Source organism: Sardina pilchardus, chromosome 18, assembly GCF_963854185.1.
Source record: "Sardina pilchardus chromosome 18, fSarPil1.1, whole genome shotgun sequence".
NCBI classification, from domain to species: Eukaryota; Metazoa; Chordata; class Actinopteri; order Clupeiformes; family Clupeidae; genus Sardina; species Sardina pilchardus.
Window position 1 is genome coordinate 28,573,551 of NC_085011.1, and position 17,803 is coordinate 28,591,353.

Genomic DNA, 17,803 nt, shown 5'->3' on the forward strand with positions numbered 1-17,803 from the left:
ATGTTCATCCGTTAAGATTATTTATTGTAAACATAAACACAAACACGCACGCACACACGCACACACACACACACACACACACACACACACACACACACAATGTTGTAGCCAAACAACCCTAGTGAAAAGAGTAAATGAGAAACCAAATTTAGACCGATACATTAAGCTTAATTCCTATACATGGATTAAGCCAAGCCCTAAAAGACAATCAATCTTTCCCCTTTATGGAAATCTCAGCCAACATTCTTTTAGTCCACTGAATATGGGCACCTAGCCCTTAAGATGCTAATGTCATGTGAATCACAAACATTGTGTTATTGTAACCAAAAAAGTGCACCAAAAGACATCTAATGAGCTCAAATGGTCTGGTGGTCATCTTGCCCAGCCGTTGCCGGGCCCTGTTTTTCTGTAATGGCTCCTTGATGTTTCTCCCTCCACTGAAGAACCTGTTGGTGGAGGCTCTCCACCTCCTTCACCAGTGTCAAGAGTTGAGCCATGCCCATGTTCTGGTGGAGACACATCAAGCACTGGCTGACAAAACCATATCAGAGTACAGTACACATCTGGCAGTGTATTGTGTCTATTATGATTCTCAGTTGCAGCAACAATATGATTGATAAGTTTTGAGCTTTCATCACAGTGAGTTTGTCATAAAGCATGGTTGTTATGTGCAAATGATGCCTGCGACAGTTTTCTGCCAATTCCCATGTACTTTGCAAAATGTATAAAATTCAATATTTTCATGTTATAGTTTCTCTATCAAACCTTTCAATGAAATACATGTATACGGTTCAAACAAAATATTAAAAAGTAGAATAGACACCTACCAGCTTGTTAATGTCTTCCTGAGTGTTAGGAATTGACTGAACGGTCTTTATCTTCAGGTCCAAGTTCTCTATGAAGTCTGTGACCATGCTGACGAGCTCCACCACATCTCTGAAGCAGAAGACCAGAAAACATTTTTATATGCCATTCTAACGTATGTCAAAACAGTGGATAACTGCAAACAGAATCTTTTTACACTTAAATACTGGTCTACACAGATATACTTAAAAAAAAAGGAGAGCAAACATGTGTTTGTTTAAAGGAGAAATGCTTTAGTTTTCACATACATTAAATCTCAATTTCTCAAGGTCACACAGCCAGCAGGTGACACAGCCAAAAAGCTACAGGGCATGTCCATTTACATAGATCTGAACAGAGATCTAGGTAAAAACTCGCCAGATTTCTGGACTACACATACTAGGGTAACACCCTGGAATATGTTTCAGAAAAAGTATAAATTAGCCTTCGACCTTCGTGCTGTGGAGATATCTGTTTGCGTCCACCTTCTGTTTTTCACATCCAACATTACATTGGACCATAGGTCTATCCTTTTAAATAAATGAATTATTCATATCAGGTAAAGAAGCACCTCGTTTGAGGCCTATGAAAAACTGGAATAGCTCACTTGTGCATGTCTGCGTGTATGGGTAGGCTTTGGTCAGCCCGGGGATTCATTAGTCTCTTCTTCAAGTTGATGTGGTCCTGAAGCAGTCTCTGGAGGTGACAGTTGAACTTCTGAAGGGCATCAATCCTGGGGTCTGCCAAAACAACACAACACGAGTTGATACCATGCAGTGGAAAAGCGCCATTAGTTACCGTAGTCCACAACCTTACTGGGACAGTGAGGGGGTTGTTTTCATCATTATGAAAGCAAAACTTCAACTACAAAAGGGAGAAACAAGCACATTTACTCACTCAGATAGTGGTTGTGAGAGACATCGGCAAATTCCTTATCCAACTTAAGTAACTCAAGTTGAAATGCTCTCTAGAAGCAGATACAATTCTATTCAAGACTGAGCAGTGCAGAAACTATAATACATTTACAATATGTACAATACAACACACAGGCTAGTAGTAGTAGTAGTAGTGTATATCGTATGTACTACTCCCATCTTTTCAAAGCCCCTTACCTCATCACTCTCATGTTGAATTTTGTTCAGTTCCACTATATTATACAGATTGGAGGAAAAAACGTCATGTTTTCGCACGCCATCAATCTCCTCCTGTTAAAATGATGATAGTGTGTGTAAAAAAAATAAACACATTCGAGGCATGGAAAAAGAACAAACGCATGCACAGTTATGAAGCATCTCACCTGGGTAAGAAAACCACTGGCAATGTAACTTTCAAGGAGTTGTCCTTCAGCTGATACAGTGGATGTGTCTCCTGCGCTCATCCTGATGATGACTGCGCCAACTGTAACAAGTTCAACAGTCAATTTTCTAAAAACTGTCCCGTAACTTTAATCATTATCAACCACGATGATCTATTCATCAACGGAATAATGCAAAGCCTTCTAGGCCTACATATTCAAGTGACATTTTGTAAGCATTGGTTAGTTAACGTTAGCTAGCTAGCTAGCTAGCATTACGAACAGATGATTTGATTAAGCTAACTGTTATTTAGGAGGAAGATTTTCTAAATCCACCAAACCCCGGAAAACACCGCAAAGTTCAAGTTCCAAAAAGATGATCATACCCTACTATGGCACATAAGCTCTGACTAGAAAACGAGAAGATAAAAGATCCATGAAACGTAAGTTTACATCCCGCCGTAATGTTTGTTGATGTCTACATTTATGGTTTTCTGGCCAGGGACAAAGAGACGTTTGCATTACGTCCGCCATCTAGTGGACGGGAATGCATGTTCTATGTAGCCACTGCCATTGGTTTCTTTTAGGTCTATGGGTTCCCCAGTCGTACAGAATCCTCTCATCTCAAAGGAACACTTTAAGCTATTTAAATCAAACACTCAGATAATACACAGGCATTTTTTTCTGATAAATCACATTAGTTACTTTCTCAGCACTATAGGCTTTGCCCTGTTCTTGTAGAGGTTGGAAATATGGATGACATACCATGAAGGTATTGCTTCAATTTATCTTCACAATGATCTGATTAGGGAGTGTCGCCACTCTTTTATCTACCGCTCTGGGTAGAACAAATGGATTATTAAAGCAACCAAGTGTGATGGTTTAGATTATCCATATATCCATATGTGTTATAAGCTTCCTTTATGATTTAGATTATTGGAAATGGATGGCCATTGCTTGTAATCATGCATGGATATAACAGGCATTTATCTCTCACCCAAAAAGTAACATTCAAATAATGACAGAAACCAATGGTGCAGTGCACCGTTCGCTGCACATTCACATAGTTGATGCTAGATGATCATTAGCCACAGCAGTGTTTTTCAAGACCTTTTCATGTTATATGCATTGAAAATGACACACCGGTTTTAGATCAAATATTTGGCACAACCGGCTTTACCTGTAGTCTTAGCTGCCAATAGGTGGCTGTGTTGCTCTATCTGTTGCTCTAAAAGCACAGTGATTCAATTGATCTTGAATCATTGAAGTTCAGAAATACCCAGAGGCATTTGTGCAAGAGGTGTAAGAGTTGCACTTCTCACAGCCAAATTTAACAGCTTTAATTAACTCACAATCTTTCCATCGTTTATTTTTTAATGTTTGACAAGATTTCAGTTTGTGTTGATCGCTGGGATTGGGATATGTCTGAATGCTTACACCCCTCCCCCCCACACACACACACACACACTCACACACACACATACACACACACAAACTTGCTTGAGGACTCCACTGTTCTCGTAAGTTTCAAGTGTCGGCACTTTCAGACATTTAAGAATAATGAAAAAAAGCATCTCAGCCAACAGAAACAACTGGAACAGTTTTGCAGGATTTGTAACGTGACAGAGTCAATTCCATGTGTTCTTTGTTGTTTGCTTGTTTTCTCACGGGATTCATAGGAATGCTATGGTATGAACTAGAAGTGTGGTTATGCACTCTTCCATGCCAGCAAGATGGCTCAAGTCTCCAAAAACAGCAGGCTTAGAACCATGGGCCGAAGGCGGCACTGGCACACAGAGCCAGTAACACCTGCCTCAGAGCCAGCAAATCAACCTTCAAGAAACAAAAAGCAGACTTTTAAACAAATATCCCACCAGGGGAGATCATCCCCATATACCAGAAACAGAATTAGTCCCACATCAGAAGTCTCGTGGTTCATGATCATTTCCATATAAGAAAGCCTTCTAATCTACAGTAACATATTGATAATATTGAATTGTGAGTAGAGTATAGTGAAATTTAAATATGAATAAAGAAAATTACTTGAAATAGAAACAAAAATGTGCTCCATGTGTGTTCTCCATCCTTATTAAGGCACTCATTTCTAAAATAAGTCATCACTATACTGTATGTGGGAAAATTGTTTTCAAGTCTGACATAAAAAACACATCTGATACCGATAGCATCAGGACTTGTATTGTTTGGGGGTGTATCTAACAATATATTTGCAAATTGGTTTCACTAATGGTCGATAAACCATAATTCCCAAATTATTGTGCTAGCTGTATGTCTAACCTCTTATTCTCTTTTATAAAACAAGAGACTTACAGCACTCACTTGAAATGAGCACACCGTGCCATGAATTTAAAGTTCAAGAGGTTAAAGAGAAAATAGTATGAGCTAGGTTTCTAGGAAATGTTACAATGCACTAAGAGGTTGTGGGACAGCAAAATCACACTAGGACTGGCACATCATCATATCCCAAGTTTATGAGAATACAAACCTCAGAGAGCATCCAAAATTAGGACACTTTTCATGTGAGGGTTCCCAGCGGTCTCTCAGCAATGGTGTTAAGACTTCTGCACTCGCCTCACTTCTTTCCATGATGTCATAAAAGGGTGAGATGTGAAATTGTTGGATCTCAGTGAGAAGAAAAAGAGAGCAATAAAGGAGAAAAAAATCTGGCTTTGTAGAAACGTGGGTGAACACACGCTCACGCAGACACACACACACACACACACACACACACACACACACACACAGACAAACACACTCTCATGAAGACTCACAAACATGCACAAATGCTCATTCTCACTCACTCTTTCTCTCCTTCTCTCTCATATTGTCTCTCACACACACACACGCACAAACACACGCTCAGGCAGACACAAAAATGCACACACTCACCCAGTCTTTCTCTGATCCAGACCCACAGAGAGAGAGAAAGAGAGAGAGAGAAACACACAACAAAATTGTTATGGCTCCTGTCTTTCTTGAGCAGGTTTACTCTAGACAGCAACACATTTGATGAGTGGCCAAAAGATGTTGCTGCAGATGTGGGCTTGGCAGCCCCGACCCCACAAATACTTCACCTAAATGGCAATGGCAACTTCAAAGCTGGAGCCCAGAAAAGGGGAAAGCTCGCAAACTCCAGGGCCGAGCAGACGCTCCATAAACAGGGGTGCTAATAGAACCGTAACTCCTGCCCTTACAATGCAGCATGTCATGCACACACACACACACACACACACACACGCGAACACTTATACACCCACACACAGGCTTATACACCCCCCCCCCCCCACACACACACACACACACTCAACTCACTCTTCTAGATTAACACACAGCTTGTCTATACAAACCCACTTGAGTGTTAGGCAGTGGTGCTGGACCACTGGCTGGTTTGGAATGCCTTTCATCTTTAAAAATGAAAAATTGAAATCTGTATACCAGCAGTCCTTTTAATAACAGCATCGATTCATGAGCGAGAGCTTCCACTCCACAAAGAACCCCTGAGAAGGCCAGTTGGCTTTGATTTCTTTCTATCGCGTTTAGTAAGGGACGCATTCAAAGACTCCGAAGAATGCCAACTGTGTAGAGCTATTACAGAATCAGCGAATGAAAAACATCTCCATGTCTTGTTTTCTCTGTTCCTCCAGGGAACATTTATCAAGCAGGGAAATTTAATAACAAGCACAGGATGGGGATAATTTGAGCAGCTATCTAGTGATTGCACTGAAAGAGAGTAAACGATCCTGTCATACCATTCCATATTTACATCAAACTGTGTGGGCTGACTGAGCCTATAGCAACTGTACATTTATTTTGTTTTGTTATGCTTGGCTAATGTGTTTTATGGTAACAATAATTATGACAACAATGTACGGTGCATTGCAATACACTTAGATCATACCTCCCACATTTCGCATATATGACAACATATAACAAGCCCTGAAGCCTGTCATTAATGATAATAGCAGCAATTACCACAAATTTATTTAATTTCAACTTCAATCAATCTTTGCGATGTTTGTCTCACTAATCCCTGAGAAGAGGGGGACGAAGAAGCATAATTAGGAAAGGAGTAAATCTATGCACTCTTTGTTCCGATTGTCAGATACACTGATGTTTTCCCATACCAGCCTGTGTTGAAAATGAGCCAATCTGTCATTAGTTTTAAAAACACGTTAATTTTAAGTTGTTAAAAGTTATTGATCTGGCTTTCCGCAAATGACTACAGCTCACTGTTTGATTTGCTTTGATTTTCCACCATCTCATGCACTTGGCATGGCAATATAAAGAAGCTTGGTGATATCACAATCTGTGGTTTATGGTAGCTCAACACCTGACAGTTATGATGACATAAAACATGAACTGTGAGAGAGAAAGAAATTATGTGCGGGTTAAACTAAAACCATGTGGTTGACGGACATCAGCACTTGAGTAAATGGTAGGTCTCATGCCTTTTTCATGGTTCCAGTTGCTGCTGGACACACCCTGTAAACTGATTGTGAAAATTCCCAGAGGTCTCTCAGGCCTGGGATATATATCCGTGTGATATTGATTCGGGGAGAATGAGGACACACATAATGCGTTATTTAACTGGTACATGAATTGGCCTTTCATCCAGGGCAAGCATGTGAAATCCTGCTGGAAGCATGTCCGAATAAATACGCTGGAAGACACAGACACTTCTTCTCTCTTCGGTCAGCCTGCGTGCAGTCAGGCAGGCAGGAGCAGATGTTCATCAGATGTTCAGCAAAAATAAATAAATAAATATCTAAATAAATAAAAAAAGAAATAAATAACTATATTGGTGCCCTCTATGAAAACATGTGTGACTGATTCCTGAGTGATGATAATGACAAAGACGTGGGGTTTTCTGTTTGAAGGACAGAAGCTTGAATGGATTCTTCTCTCCCTCCCCCTCATTCCTGTCTCTGGTCTTTTACCCCACCTCAATCTTCCTGTCAGAAACCCTTCTGGTTGTGCATCCCCACATGAACCACTACAGAGCTCTGGGCTGGACTGGGATGGGATGGGATGGGGAGGAGGATGGACTATTCTGCCCACCAGGCTGGTCGCATGCATCACAGTCACTCTGCACAAGGCGAGGCCCCTTTGAAAATGCTTACTAGTCTGCGTGGCTCCTCTGTAGTCGTCGTCCCCCCCCCCCCCCATCCCCTTGAACATCACAGTCCAGTGACGCACAGCTGCAAGCTGTTCTATGGCTTTAAAGCAGATAGACAAACACACAAACAGAGAGAGAGAGAGAGAGAGAAGGAGCCCAATGACCAAAGTAGGCATTTCTTGAGACCAAGAATAGGGTATTTTTCCGATACGGTTATTCTCTCACAAAAACATACAAAACCACACAAAGCCCCTTGAAGCATTTCTAAAAAAAAATATATTGTAGTCTTTGCTGTTCCTGGCTTAGTTCTGTTTGAGCTTGTTGCTGAGTTGGTGTAAACTGAATAGTCTTTTTCACTGTTAAGACCAGGGAAGTGAGTCTCAGTTGAACACCACTGGGGCCCAGTCATGTGCTGAAGGACAGAACACTCTTGTGTGCCCTGCCCTGGGTGGACCACTAGAGACTCTGATGCCAACGACTCTGATGCAGCGTGTGACAAAAACAACACTGGGCCTGATTACCACTCACCTCTAGATGATAGGGTCGCCCTGCAGGCGGAACCATTCGTAATAACCCTGGCTGTTTATGGTCTCAGTTTAACAAAGAATTCATAGAGTGTAAGAGGCCTGAGTCAAACACATGGCGACTTTGAAGGGTTCTAATGGGCAGTAGTGTTTGTCTTCCTGCAGAGGGAATTGTTGATTTGCAAAGAGCCTTGACATCCAGAGGGCACTGAGACAGTTTAAGAACAGCTGTATGGCATGAACACAGCGCACCGTAGACCAATCCAATGCTCCAACTCCAACTGGTTTGATGCAGTGACTATTTGGGCTGCACTCTGTACATATAAAATGTGCTAAATAAATACTTACTGCATTATCATTGAGGATTTCACTGATCTTGTAGTATGTAAAAGGTCAAATGCCTTTCTCTCTCTCTCTCTCAAAGAAAAAAAAAAGTATTTCACTTTACAGTAAAGAGTGTTTTCACTGACTTGAGTGACAAAAATGCTTTAACTCTCCCGTGGACGACAACACCGCTCTCATGACACGTTGTGTGAAAGAGCCGGAAGACAGGCTTTGGCCGCCTCTGCTTTTAAAAGACACAGAGCCGTTTCATTCAGAGTCTCACACAGTTGACAGACAGCTCCCAAACCTCTCCATACTCCCTCATTTTCCTGTCAACATCATCTACAGGCCCGACTTTGACGCAGAGCGTGTTTGCCCGCCCTCGTCCTCTGCCCCGATTACTCACATGCGTACACATGTCTGTTCAGAGCTCGATACTGCACAGTGGAGCCCTTAAGCTGAGGGCTAAATAGGAGGTTTCCTCAAGGCCAAGGAAAATGGCACATTATGACATGTTTATGGCTACGGGTAAACCAGTGAAGGTATATACGCTTTTTAATTTGACTGTGTTTTTTTTTTTCCATGAAATCATACATGACGCAATTTTATGTTGTTAAATGTTAACTACTTGGCATTGTTTTGCAGCTTAACATTACATCTCCTGGGAGGCATGCGTCTTTAGGTGCAGTGGAGAGAAGGCAGGAAGGAAACACTGACAACCATGCAACTCTCAACCTGAAAAAAACAAACAAACAAAACACAACAAAAACATGACGCTATGGCAGTAGTTAACAATCAACATTAGAATAGACTTATAATCATGTGATTCCAAGGAATTAACAACCTATAATTTACTTAGAATCATTATATTACCAAATCATATATTGCAGTTTTTTTTTTTTTTACTATTGCTACAATGTTCAGGAATGGCTTCAGTTTTAGGCTATTGGGGTCTATGGCTCAAATATGGTCATTTCTTTCGATAAATGTGACATACAGAGATGCAATTGACCACAATGAGACAATGACACATGAGCTGACTCAAGACCCTCAGACCTCAATAGCCTCAATACTCAAGCCTTTCGTGAAATGAAAGACTCTCACATATAACCTCTGCTGAACTGTCTATTTGATTCTAAAGTGATCGGCAAGAAGACATTGTTCAAACACGAAACAGATTATATTAAGGGGCTATAAACCGGTCTGGCACGGAGCTTTTGACTGGACACGCAGTCAAACCTTACTGGCCAGCCTTGTGCTACAGACATGTGCGATCTCCTGAGCCAATTTTTGAACACACGCACATGCAGAGACACACACACAAGCACACACACGCATACACCCCCCCCCCTATCCCTGTCTCGGACACACAAAAAATAAATCACTTTCATCAGCAATAGGCAAGCTTTCATGTCTGTCTTTTGAAAGCCAAAGCAAACATCATTATCCTTTGCATATGATTAAAGAAAAACAAACTTGTTTGTGCACCAGGCATGATACTTTTGATCACTGCAATGATTTGGGTGGGATGTATATATACACACCGTATATGTGTGACTGACCACCAGGCATATGCTGCAGGACTGTTTGGTTTTGGAAGTGCGATTCTATCAGAGTTATTGTATTGCTCCTGTAGACCTACGGGAGATGAAAGCAGAGGATGTTCGTCTGTACATTTTTAAATGATCTGTTTATCCAACCTCTCTCCACTTATGATTGCAATCTTGACGTGTTACACATTTGTATTACTGCGTAGCCAGGTCCTCTCATTGTGCTATAATAAAACATTTCCAATCTTCAGTAGATTTTTCCTAACGATGACGACAATATGACGGAATTGAATAGGTGACGAGGCATGGATCCTTTATCTTTGCACAAGTGCGTAGATTTTGAACTCTGAACTATGACAGATTGTTCCCATGCCTTCCAGATGCTGAACATTATGAACTTGACTAATTGCTTTGCTATGAGAGTTCATGTTGAGCTCAAGTGAGGTCTAACTGAGACGATTGTGCACTGCATGCTGCATTGATCTGTGATCGTTTTAGCCGGTCTAGACCACGCTGCACGTTTGTTTATTATTGAATTCCAGCTGTTTTAATGAGTGCGTAGTGCGTACACTTCTCACAATCATACAATGCACCGGTGCTGTCAGTCAGAAAGAGCACACGATAAACTCAGCTGTGGGGAGGGGAGGTGGGGGGGGTGTGGGAAATGCCAAAATAAAGTGAGCACAACAAATTAATGAGGGCCGTGACTTTGTGTGGAATGCCATCTGAATCTGTGTCAACCATGAGAACACTGCTGACCAAACATTCGTATATAACACAATTCGGCACAGACTAATTCTTATGCTCATAACATACTCCTGTTAAGTACCAAGACTGCCTCCATTAATATAATGACTCATCTCCCCTCCACTTTATATGGCCTCCTCCTAAGGTACTACAGTCTATAAAATATTCATTCTAACGTCTAGACTCTACTACAGGGATGATTGCATGTTTCCCCTTTTTGCCTACTGGTGTTCAGGCAGGCCTACCACACTGACTCACCGATAGACAGAGACAGTGTGTCCATCCTGCAGGCCATGCATCGAACAGAGACGACTTCTACGCCATGCCACTAGCTTCTCCGTGAGGCTACAGGCAGGAGAGTGGATGAGGCTAATAACATGTGATTTAATGAGTGGCGGACTGACAGCTACAGCTCCCAGCGGGGGCTTGTCTCTCGTAGTCTCGCTCCATTGGTGTCTGCCTGCATGCGTGCTGCTGCTGTTTCCATGAGCCCATTGTGTGCAGTCTCTCCCTGTAATTATCTTATGTCCACAGGCTTAACTGTGGGAAAGGATGTGTGGAAGTTAGTCATGCATTTGTTTTTGCTGGATGGGAATGATTTAGTGGATGAATCTTTGTCGCTTAACAGGTAGAGCTTCACAGAAGGTAACGTAGGCCTACTGTATAGATAGATAGATAGATACATAGATACTTTATTGATTCCCAAGGGGAAATTCAAGATTGCAAGCTTGACACATGCTTGTTAATTTATGAGCTATTTATATAAACAAAACCTGTATAATAATTGTGGACCGTATCCAAAAGGTAAAATATCTTTAACTTAGCCTTTTAGCTGGTATTATAGTACAGCACTGCAGACAGTATAAAACCACCCCACTGGTTCAGAGTACACAGTAAGAACCTTTTGGATGCCAACATCCATTTAGGCTGACTTGACATGGAGGTGAGGCCATCTGTTTAAAGTAAATAAGATGTAGCGAACTTATTTCTGAACTAAGTCATGCCAGATGTGGAGGAACCGATATCATCTCTCTCCGGGTAATGAACTGGAAGCAGATAATAAGACAAAGTGGAAAAAGCCACGCTCAGTGGGCTCGATGTAACCTGTTCACAGAATTCCCTGCATGGAAAGTTAAACATTTTCCTTACGTGATTGTATACAAATATTTCCCTTACGTGATGGTGTATCAGTTTGCAGCAGCTTTTCAGTCATTACCATCATACCAAAGGCCTTTTCTGAGAGGAAAACGTTTTCTTTTCCTTCTTTCATCAGATTTTTTTGCTGATCACCTTAAAGTGACTGAACTACTGTATACATAACTGTTTAAGCCTGACTCCAAGTAAAGACTAATATGTAGTCCTTTATATTAAAATATGTAACCCCCCCAGGAGATGTTCATCTTTCAAAGCTGTTCAGGCAGAACATCCTCTGGTGAGCTGAGTTTACTTGAGATTATGTTTGTCTCCTATTGGTAATGGTGGTAATAAGGCCCCTATATTCCGCAGACCTTTAATGTTGTCTTGTTGGTGAGGGTTTTTTAGAGGTAACACTACTGTAGGCCTACCCATCACCTTGCTGATGCTGACCTCTTGGCTGTTTTGTGTAGCCTACTACACCATGCTGGCTAGTTCTGACAGTGTTCCGGCCAACTCATCTCCGTTCTTGGTTTGATGAGACCTTGGCTGGAAATGCACTACGCACTTGCACACCTCCAGTGTGGGGCTAGTCATCGAATTAAAATCTTATCTGGAACAAAAAAAAAAAAAAATTTCACAACAGCATAGCCAACACATGATTATACAGTGTCGTATGCCATTGAGATACAATGTAGGCTGTATTGTATAAGTGTATAGCCTACACATCTCATATGAGCAAGAATTACAACTAGGCCTACAACAAAATATCCGAGACTGATTACACACAGTAGGCTAATTATGTAGGCTAATTAATGATAAATGAATCTTCAAGTCAGCCTGAAAGGCTAATGCATGTCTTTCATCAGCTCTTAGGAGAAAAAGGTCCATAAGGATATTACAAAGTCAATATCATGATGTGATGTCGACGTGTATGCTTCCGTCTTTTGCTGAATGACCGCAAGATGAGTTTAACCACAGTGCACCCATCCACTGTCAGGAGCCAGGGCCAGAGCCCGTTTAAAACTGAGTACTGCGATTCAGAACAGAAGAGGCGGAGATCCAATCACGTGATTGCGTGGCCACTGTGAACTAGGAAGTGATTTCATGCAAGTGTTTTGGAAGAGTTTGGTTCTGTAGCAAGGAAAGATAGTTCTCAGTAACATCGTGCACTACTGTTTCCTTAAAACTTCTGATCACTGCTTATCTACTACTGATACCCCTTTTGCCTATTTTACTCTCTACGTAAATCCAACATGTGCGTGACACTGATTGTGGCTAGCTAGCGTTTCAGCTAGCCCACGCAAGCTTAGCTAGCTAACGTTGGCTAAAGTTTGCTGTCGTGTAAGTCCACTCTTACATTCTGATGCATAGAATCGTAAAAATAAGACACCGGTTTACACAACTATTGATACCAATTCTGCATGATGTTTTTTATGTGCATAGTTCCGGCTGTTTATTATATCATAATCTTGAACGAAAACGACCAGAAGTGCATGATGCTGCAACTTACAGCTAACTGTCTATCATTTACCAAATCACCAAGTTTAGTCTTGTTTAATCCGACAACTTTGACACAATGTAGACGTTGTGAAAACAACAGTAGGCTCAGAGTATCGGTACCTTTTAACAGAAGGACTGCACACGGACACCGTCGTTGTTCACGTGCTTATTGAAATGCTTGTGTACTTTAGCGAAATGCGCGCAAACAAAGCATTGCAGAAACGTCATTGTACATCATAGATGTAATACGGTATTTATTCAGTACACGTTACCGAAGGGAGTGCTCACACTCTAACTTCACTTAGCTTAGCTTAGGTTCGTTAAATCGCCCACCACAAGGCGGACGTTTAACTTGAGTTTACTTCTCTTGTCTTCCAACCAGGCTGTCTCAGCTGACTGACAGCCATCATGTCCGCCTCCTGAGAATACCACACAATGATGCCGTTAACTCTGGAAGCATCAGGTCATGGAGAACACATTAAGCTTGGCAAAGGGTCGTCCGGACCCTCTTCTGCCGGCAAATTCAGTGGCACCACGACACAACTCTATCTCAAGTGCAGAAGGAAAGGCTGTGGGGTTTGTGTTGGTGCACGCAGGTTTGTTTGCATTATCACAGTCGTCAAAAATGCTACCTTATACTGACGATTGGCTCTTTTGCTTCACAGCCATACAGTTGTCACTTATGTCAATGTTATTATAGGCTACATAGCATAACAGTGACATTACATAGTTTTATCTGAATGAACATTCAGTGGCATTGATTTTTTGATAAATAGGCCCGTAATCACCAGCTTTTGTGATATTATTATAAGAAGGTATATCAAAGGCTTAATTGTGTTTAATGTCTTTAAACACTGAGGTATTATAAACCACGGATGGACAGACCAACCAGATCAAATCTCAAAGAAATATATTGCTAGGAATGACTATTGTTATTTCAGTAGATGGAGGAGCCCCCAGATCATATAGCAGAGACCTCCTCCAACGCCAATGCACCTTATCTCACAGTGGTAAAGAACGATATGGATGCTCTCCAAAGTTGGCTTTTTCCTCAGCCATTCTGCTCCCTTCTACCAAGTTTATGAAAATCAGCCTGGGAGGTTTTGTGTAATCTCTCAGACACAGAATGACTGGCAGACAGACACAGAAGCAAACAACAATGTAAACATTCTCATCGTAGAGGTCTACAGTAGCGTAATGCTTGCCTTATCTGAGATTGCTGTTATTGAAATGCTTAAACTTGTTTCTATTTCTTCAGGGGCAGGGTACCATTCAGAGTCCAAAGCCAAGGAATATAAGCTTGTGTGCAAGAGGGCATGCCAGAAAGTAAGTTTGAAGTCTCTGTATCACTGTTTTTGGATTCAACATGAATTCTAGCCAAATATATATATTATATGTTTGACAGACTTTTAGACAGAGATGTTCATTGTTGTTTTCACAGTCATCAAATGGTGGGGCTCACTATATAAGACAAGGTTGAGGGAATAATCACTGATTCTCGGTTTACAAAAAACCCTTACTTGCCAGTGTGTCCATCTAATAACTTCATCCTGTGGCCACTGCAGCCAAACATTACTGTCACTGAGCCCTTTGCCCTTAATGACTTTGACCTCTTCACACACTCACGCATTCGTCTTCGCTCGGCACGATAGTAACGCTGGCCACCAATTCATTAGCCACCCCAGGTCACCGCCGCACTGAGGCACGTCCCAGAGACAATACCAGGCCTCTGTCATGTAGCTCTGCTCTGCTCTGCTCCGCGGCGCTCTGAAGTGGCGGGCGAGCGCAGGATGAAAGAGACCCAAGGGGGGGGTTGGTCGGGGTGGCGTGGTGCAGGCCTGAGTCCAGTGCCAGGGAATGCGAGCTATGTGTTGATAACATGACACGGCCACGGGAGGGAGAGGGGGCCTTCAGTGCAATGCAGACTGCACTCACTCAGCAGCTAAACACGCCTAAAGCTGAACCATCATATTATTATTACACACACACACATTTCTGATTTAAGGGGTTTATTTTTATTTTTTATTTTTTGAATGGTCTTGCAGGACAGCTTCATTCAATGTTTCACTGTTCAGCTATGAATATCTTGCAGATTTGTGTGTGTGTGTGTGTGTGTGTGTGTGTGTGTGTGTGTGTGTGTGTGTGTGTGTGTGTGTGTGTGTGTGTGTGTGTGTGTGTGTGTGTGTGTGTGTGTGTGTGTGTGTGTGTGTGTGTGTTTGTTTGTGTTCTCTCTTGACCGTTGACCACTGTTTTGTGCCTTCAGCATATAATCGGAATGCCTTCCTAATAGGGTTGGGACTTTAGATGAATTTTCATGTTCGACTAATCATAACGTTATTGAACAATTAATCGATTATTTGCTAAATCATGGCGTCACATGGCATTCAGAGCCGTGTAAACATTTGCCCCCACCCATCACTCCCACATGTCCAACACGCACACAATTGATATTAACGATGATATTAAAAAAAAAAAAAAAACCTTAATCAAGAAATAAGTTGTTTACAACAAGTTGTAAACTTTATTTTACAGGTCATTATGCCATCCGACTTAACTCCTATTTGAACATGTAGGCTAGCGATTGCAACGCTCACTGGTCATCGCCGGTGCTGGTTTCGTTTATGGTCGGATGAACATTCTGTTACCTTGCCGGTCGGCCCGTTATCTTATCACGTTTAACTTCACTTGCCGGCAGCTTGCGAGGTAATCGTTCAAACACTGGTTATCCTAGTGGTATATTGGTGATGAAACAATTAAGAGGCTTGATGTCTCGGAATACCAGTTTTATAGGCCTCTTTTCGTTTAACATGGAGATGCTTCACAAAACAGTTCTCCTGCATTCATTAACATAACACACACTTCTCTAACTCTCGCACTTCACGTTGTTCTAACCACAACACTTCCTGCTTACATTTTAGGTACCCCGTTCCCATGAGCCCCTAAATAAAGAAGAGGTCCAGCACTTTTCCTCGCTCGCTTCATCTCTGCTTGTTTTTGTCATGCGCGCAAAATACCGGAAAATGTTGCTGTTCTCATATTGCGTGAGACTAAAACGATTATTCATTAGGCATTTATTTTATTCGAATAAATTCTTCACAAACATTATTCGATATTCGATTATTCATTAACAACCCTACCTCCTAATGTGTTGTTGAATTCACACCTTCAGGAATCTCTCCTGTGATGCCAAGAGCTGGCTGTTTGTGTGTGTGTGTGCGTGTGCGCCGTGTTTTCATTGTGGGAGAAGTATGTAAACTCTGCTGATCTGTGTCAGGCAGTGGACAGGCTGAAGGCTGGGGCCCTGGCCGTGGAGGCAGTGACTGCAGCTCTCATTGAACTGGAGGTACATCCACCCTGACCACTCTTCCTGCTGCTGTTACGGCCCCATCACATTACACACGGCATGCGCTATGAAACCCATTACTTTCAATGCTTTGAGCGCGCAAGAACTCAGCAGAGCGCAGTGCAAGCGGCATTTTGCCGCTCTTGCGCGTGCCGCGGTCAAAGTTGAAATATGTTGAACTTTGACCTTGGCGCGCTGTAAGTCGATGGTCTTTTGTGCGGAACCAAGCGGTAACCACAACAAAAATTGTTTAGAACATTACCTAAGCCAAGAGCAACCTAGCGGTGAGCATGCCGTGTGCAATATGATGGGGCTTTAGATTCTCTGTTGTCGTGCAGGGATGCATTTCCCAAAACCATAGTGGCTAACCTGTTAGCAACTGAGTTGGTTGGCAATGGGAAATTGCATTGCAACCAACAAAGTTGCTACTTAGTTAGCAACTATGGTTTCGGGAAACACACCCCTGATCGATTTGTACTATCAGTGAAATGGGATGATCTTAACGATTATGTCATATACTGTAAATGTAGTGTACGTTGCTTTACAATGTAGAGTTTAAATTATTCATTGCCTGAAGAGTTACATAAGCACATTTTGGTTCATGTTCTATACATTAAGCTACCTAACCAGTATCTCTAAGGTATTTATAACTTGGCCAAACATACTGAGTTCTGCTGAATGTCTCAGGCCTGAATAGTTTATTTAGTAGATGGTATTTTTGAAGACGGTGAATAAGAGTTCCAGAGACAGCTGTGATCTCAGCTCTCCGGCTACAGTTAGCATAGCCTCCTCTGTACAGTGCAAGTCTATGACAAGTTTACATAGTGATGGTTCACTTCACTAGCAGGCGTTAGGGATTGAAAGCTGGTGTTTTGTCTGCGTGGTTCCTGACATGCGCCCGTGCCTTGTGTCCCTCAGGACTCCCCATTCACTAATGCTGGAATGGGCTCCAATCTAAACCTCCTCGGAGAGATCGAGTGTGACGCCAGCATAATGGACGGCAAGACTTTGCATTACGGAGCTGTTGGAGCCTTAAGTGGTGAGAGCCGCCTGCTTGAAAACAAACAAACAAACAAACAAACAAGCAAATAAACAAACAAATAAACAAACAAATTAACAACGAACAGAAAGGGTAATCCTAACTATAATTTGGGCCCGACTTGAAGGACCTGGGTTCCAGTCTGCCCCACAGTTGTTTCCAAATCTCAATTCCAGCCTCCAGAGTCCTTGACACTCTTCATTGTCTAAATGAAGAAAAGAACCCCACCCACCCCCATACAAAAAAAGCATAAAAAACATGTAGATGTCAGATAATTAGTCTGCATTGGATTATTTACAAATCTCAACCAGCTGTGTCTGTAGTGGTGTAGCATGCGACCACAGTGTTCCCTTTTGAACAGGGGTCTC

General features: G+C 42.0%; 2 protein-coding genes across 2 annotated transcripts in view; one reads left to right on the top strand and one right to left on the bottom strand.

Moving 5' to 3' along the window:
• Nucleotides 1-3: 3 nt before the first annotated feature.
• haus2 (HAUS augmin like complex subunit 2) lies at nucleotides 4-2,634 on the bottom strand. Its single transcript, XM_062519423.1, has 7 exons — nucleotides 2,524-2,634; nucleotides 2,141-2,241; nucleotides 1,956-2,048; nucleotides 1,741-1,810; nucleotides 1,451-1,583; nucleotides 828-936; nucleotides 4-506 (listed from the first exon to the last, which is right to left on the bottom strand). Exons 2-7 carry the CDS (start codon nucleotides 2,219-2,221, stop codon nucleotides 357-359), a joined length of 636 nt encoding a protein of 211 aa, XP_062375407.1. The 5' UTR covers nucleotides 2,222-2,241; nucleotides 2,524-2,634; the 3' UTR covers nucleotides 4-356.
• Nucleotides 2,635-12,650: 10,016 nt separating this feature from the next.
• The window catches only part of tasp1 (taspase, threonine aspartase, 1), a 36,679-nt gene continuing 31,526 nt past the window's right edge, over nucleotides 12,651-17,803 (top strand). The window contains exons 1-5 of the mRNA XM_062519334.1: nucleotides 12,651-12,894; nucleotides 13,436-13,649; nucleotides 14,312-14,379; nucleotides 16,328-16,396; nucleotides 17,315-17,435. Coding sequence (XP_062375318.1) covers nucleotides 13,520-13,649; nucleotides 14,312-14,379; nucleotides 16,328-16,396; nucleotides 17,315-17,435 — 388 coding nt within the window. The 5' untranslated portion in view covers nucleotides 12,651-12,894; nucleotides 13,436-13,519. The remainder of the gene's footprint in view (nucleotides 12,895-13,435; nucleotides 13,650-14,311; nucleotides 14,380-16,327; nucleotides 16,397-17,314; nucleotides 17,436-17,803) is intronic.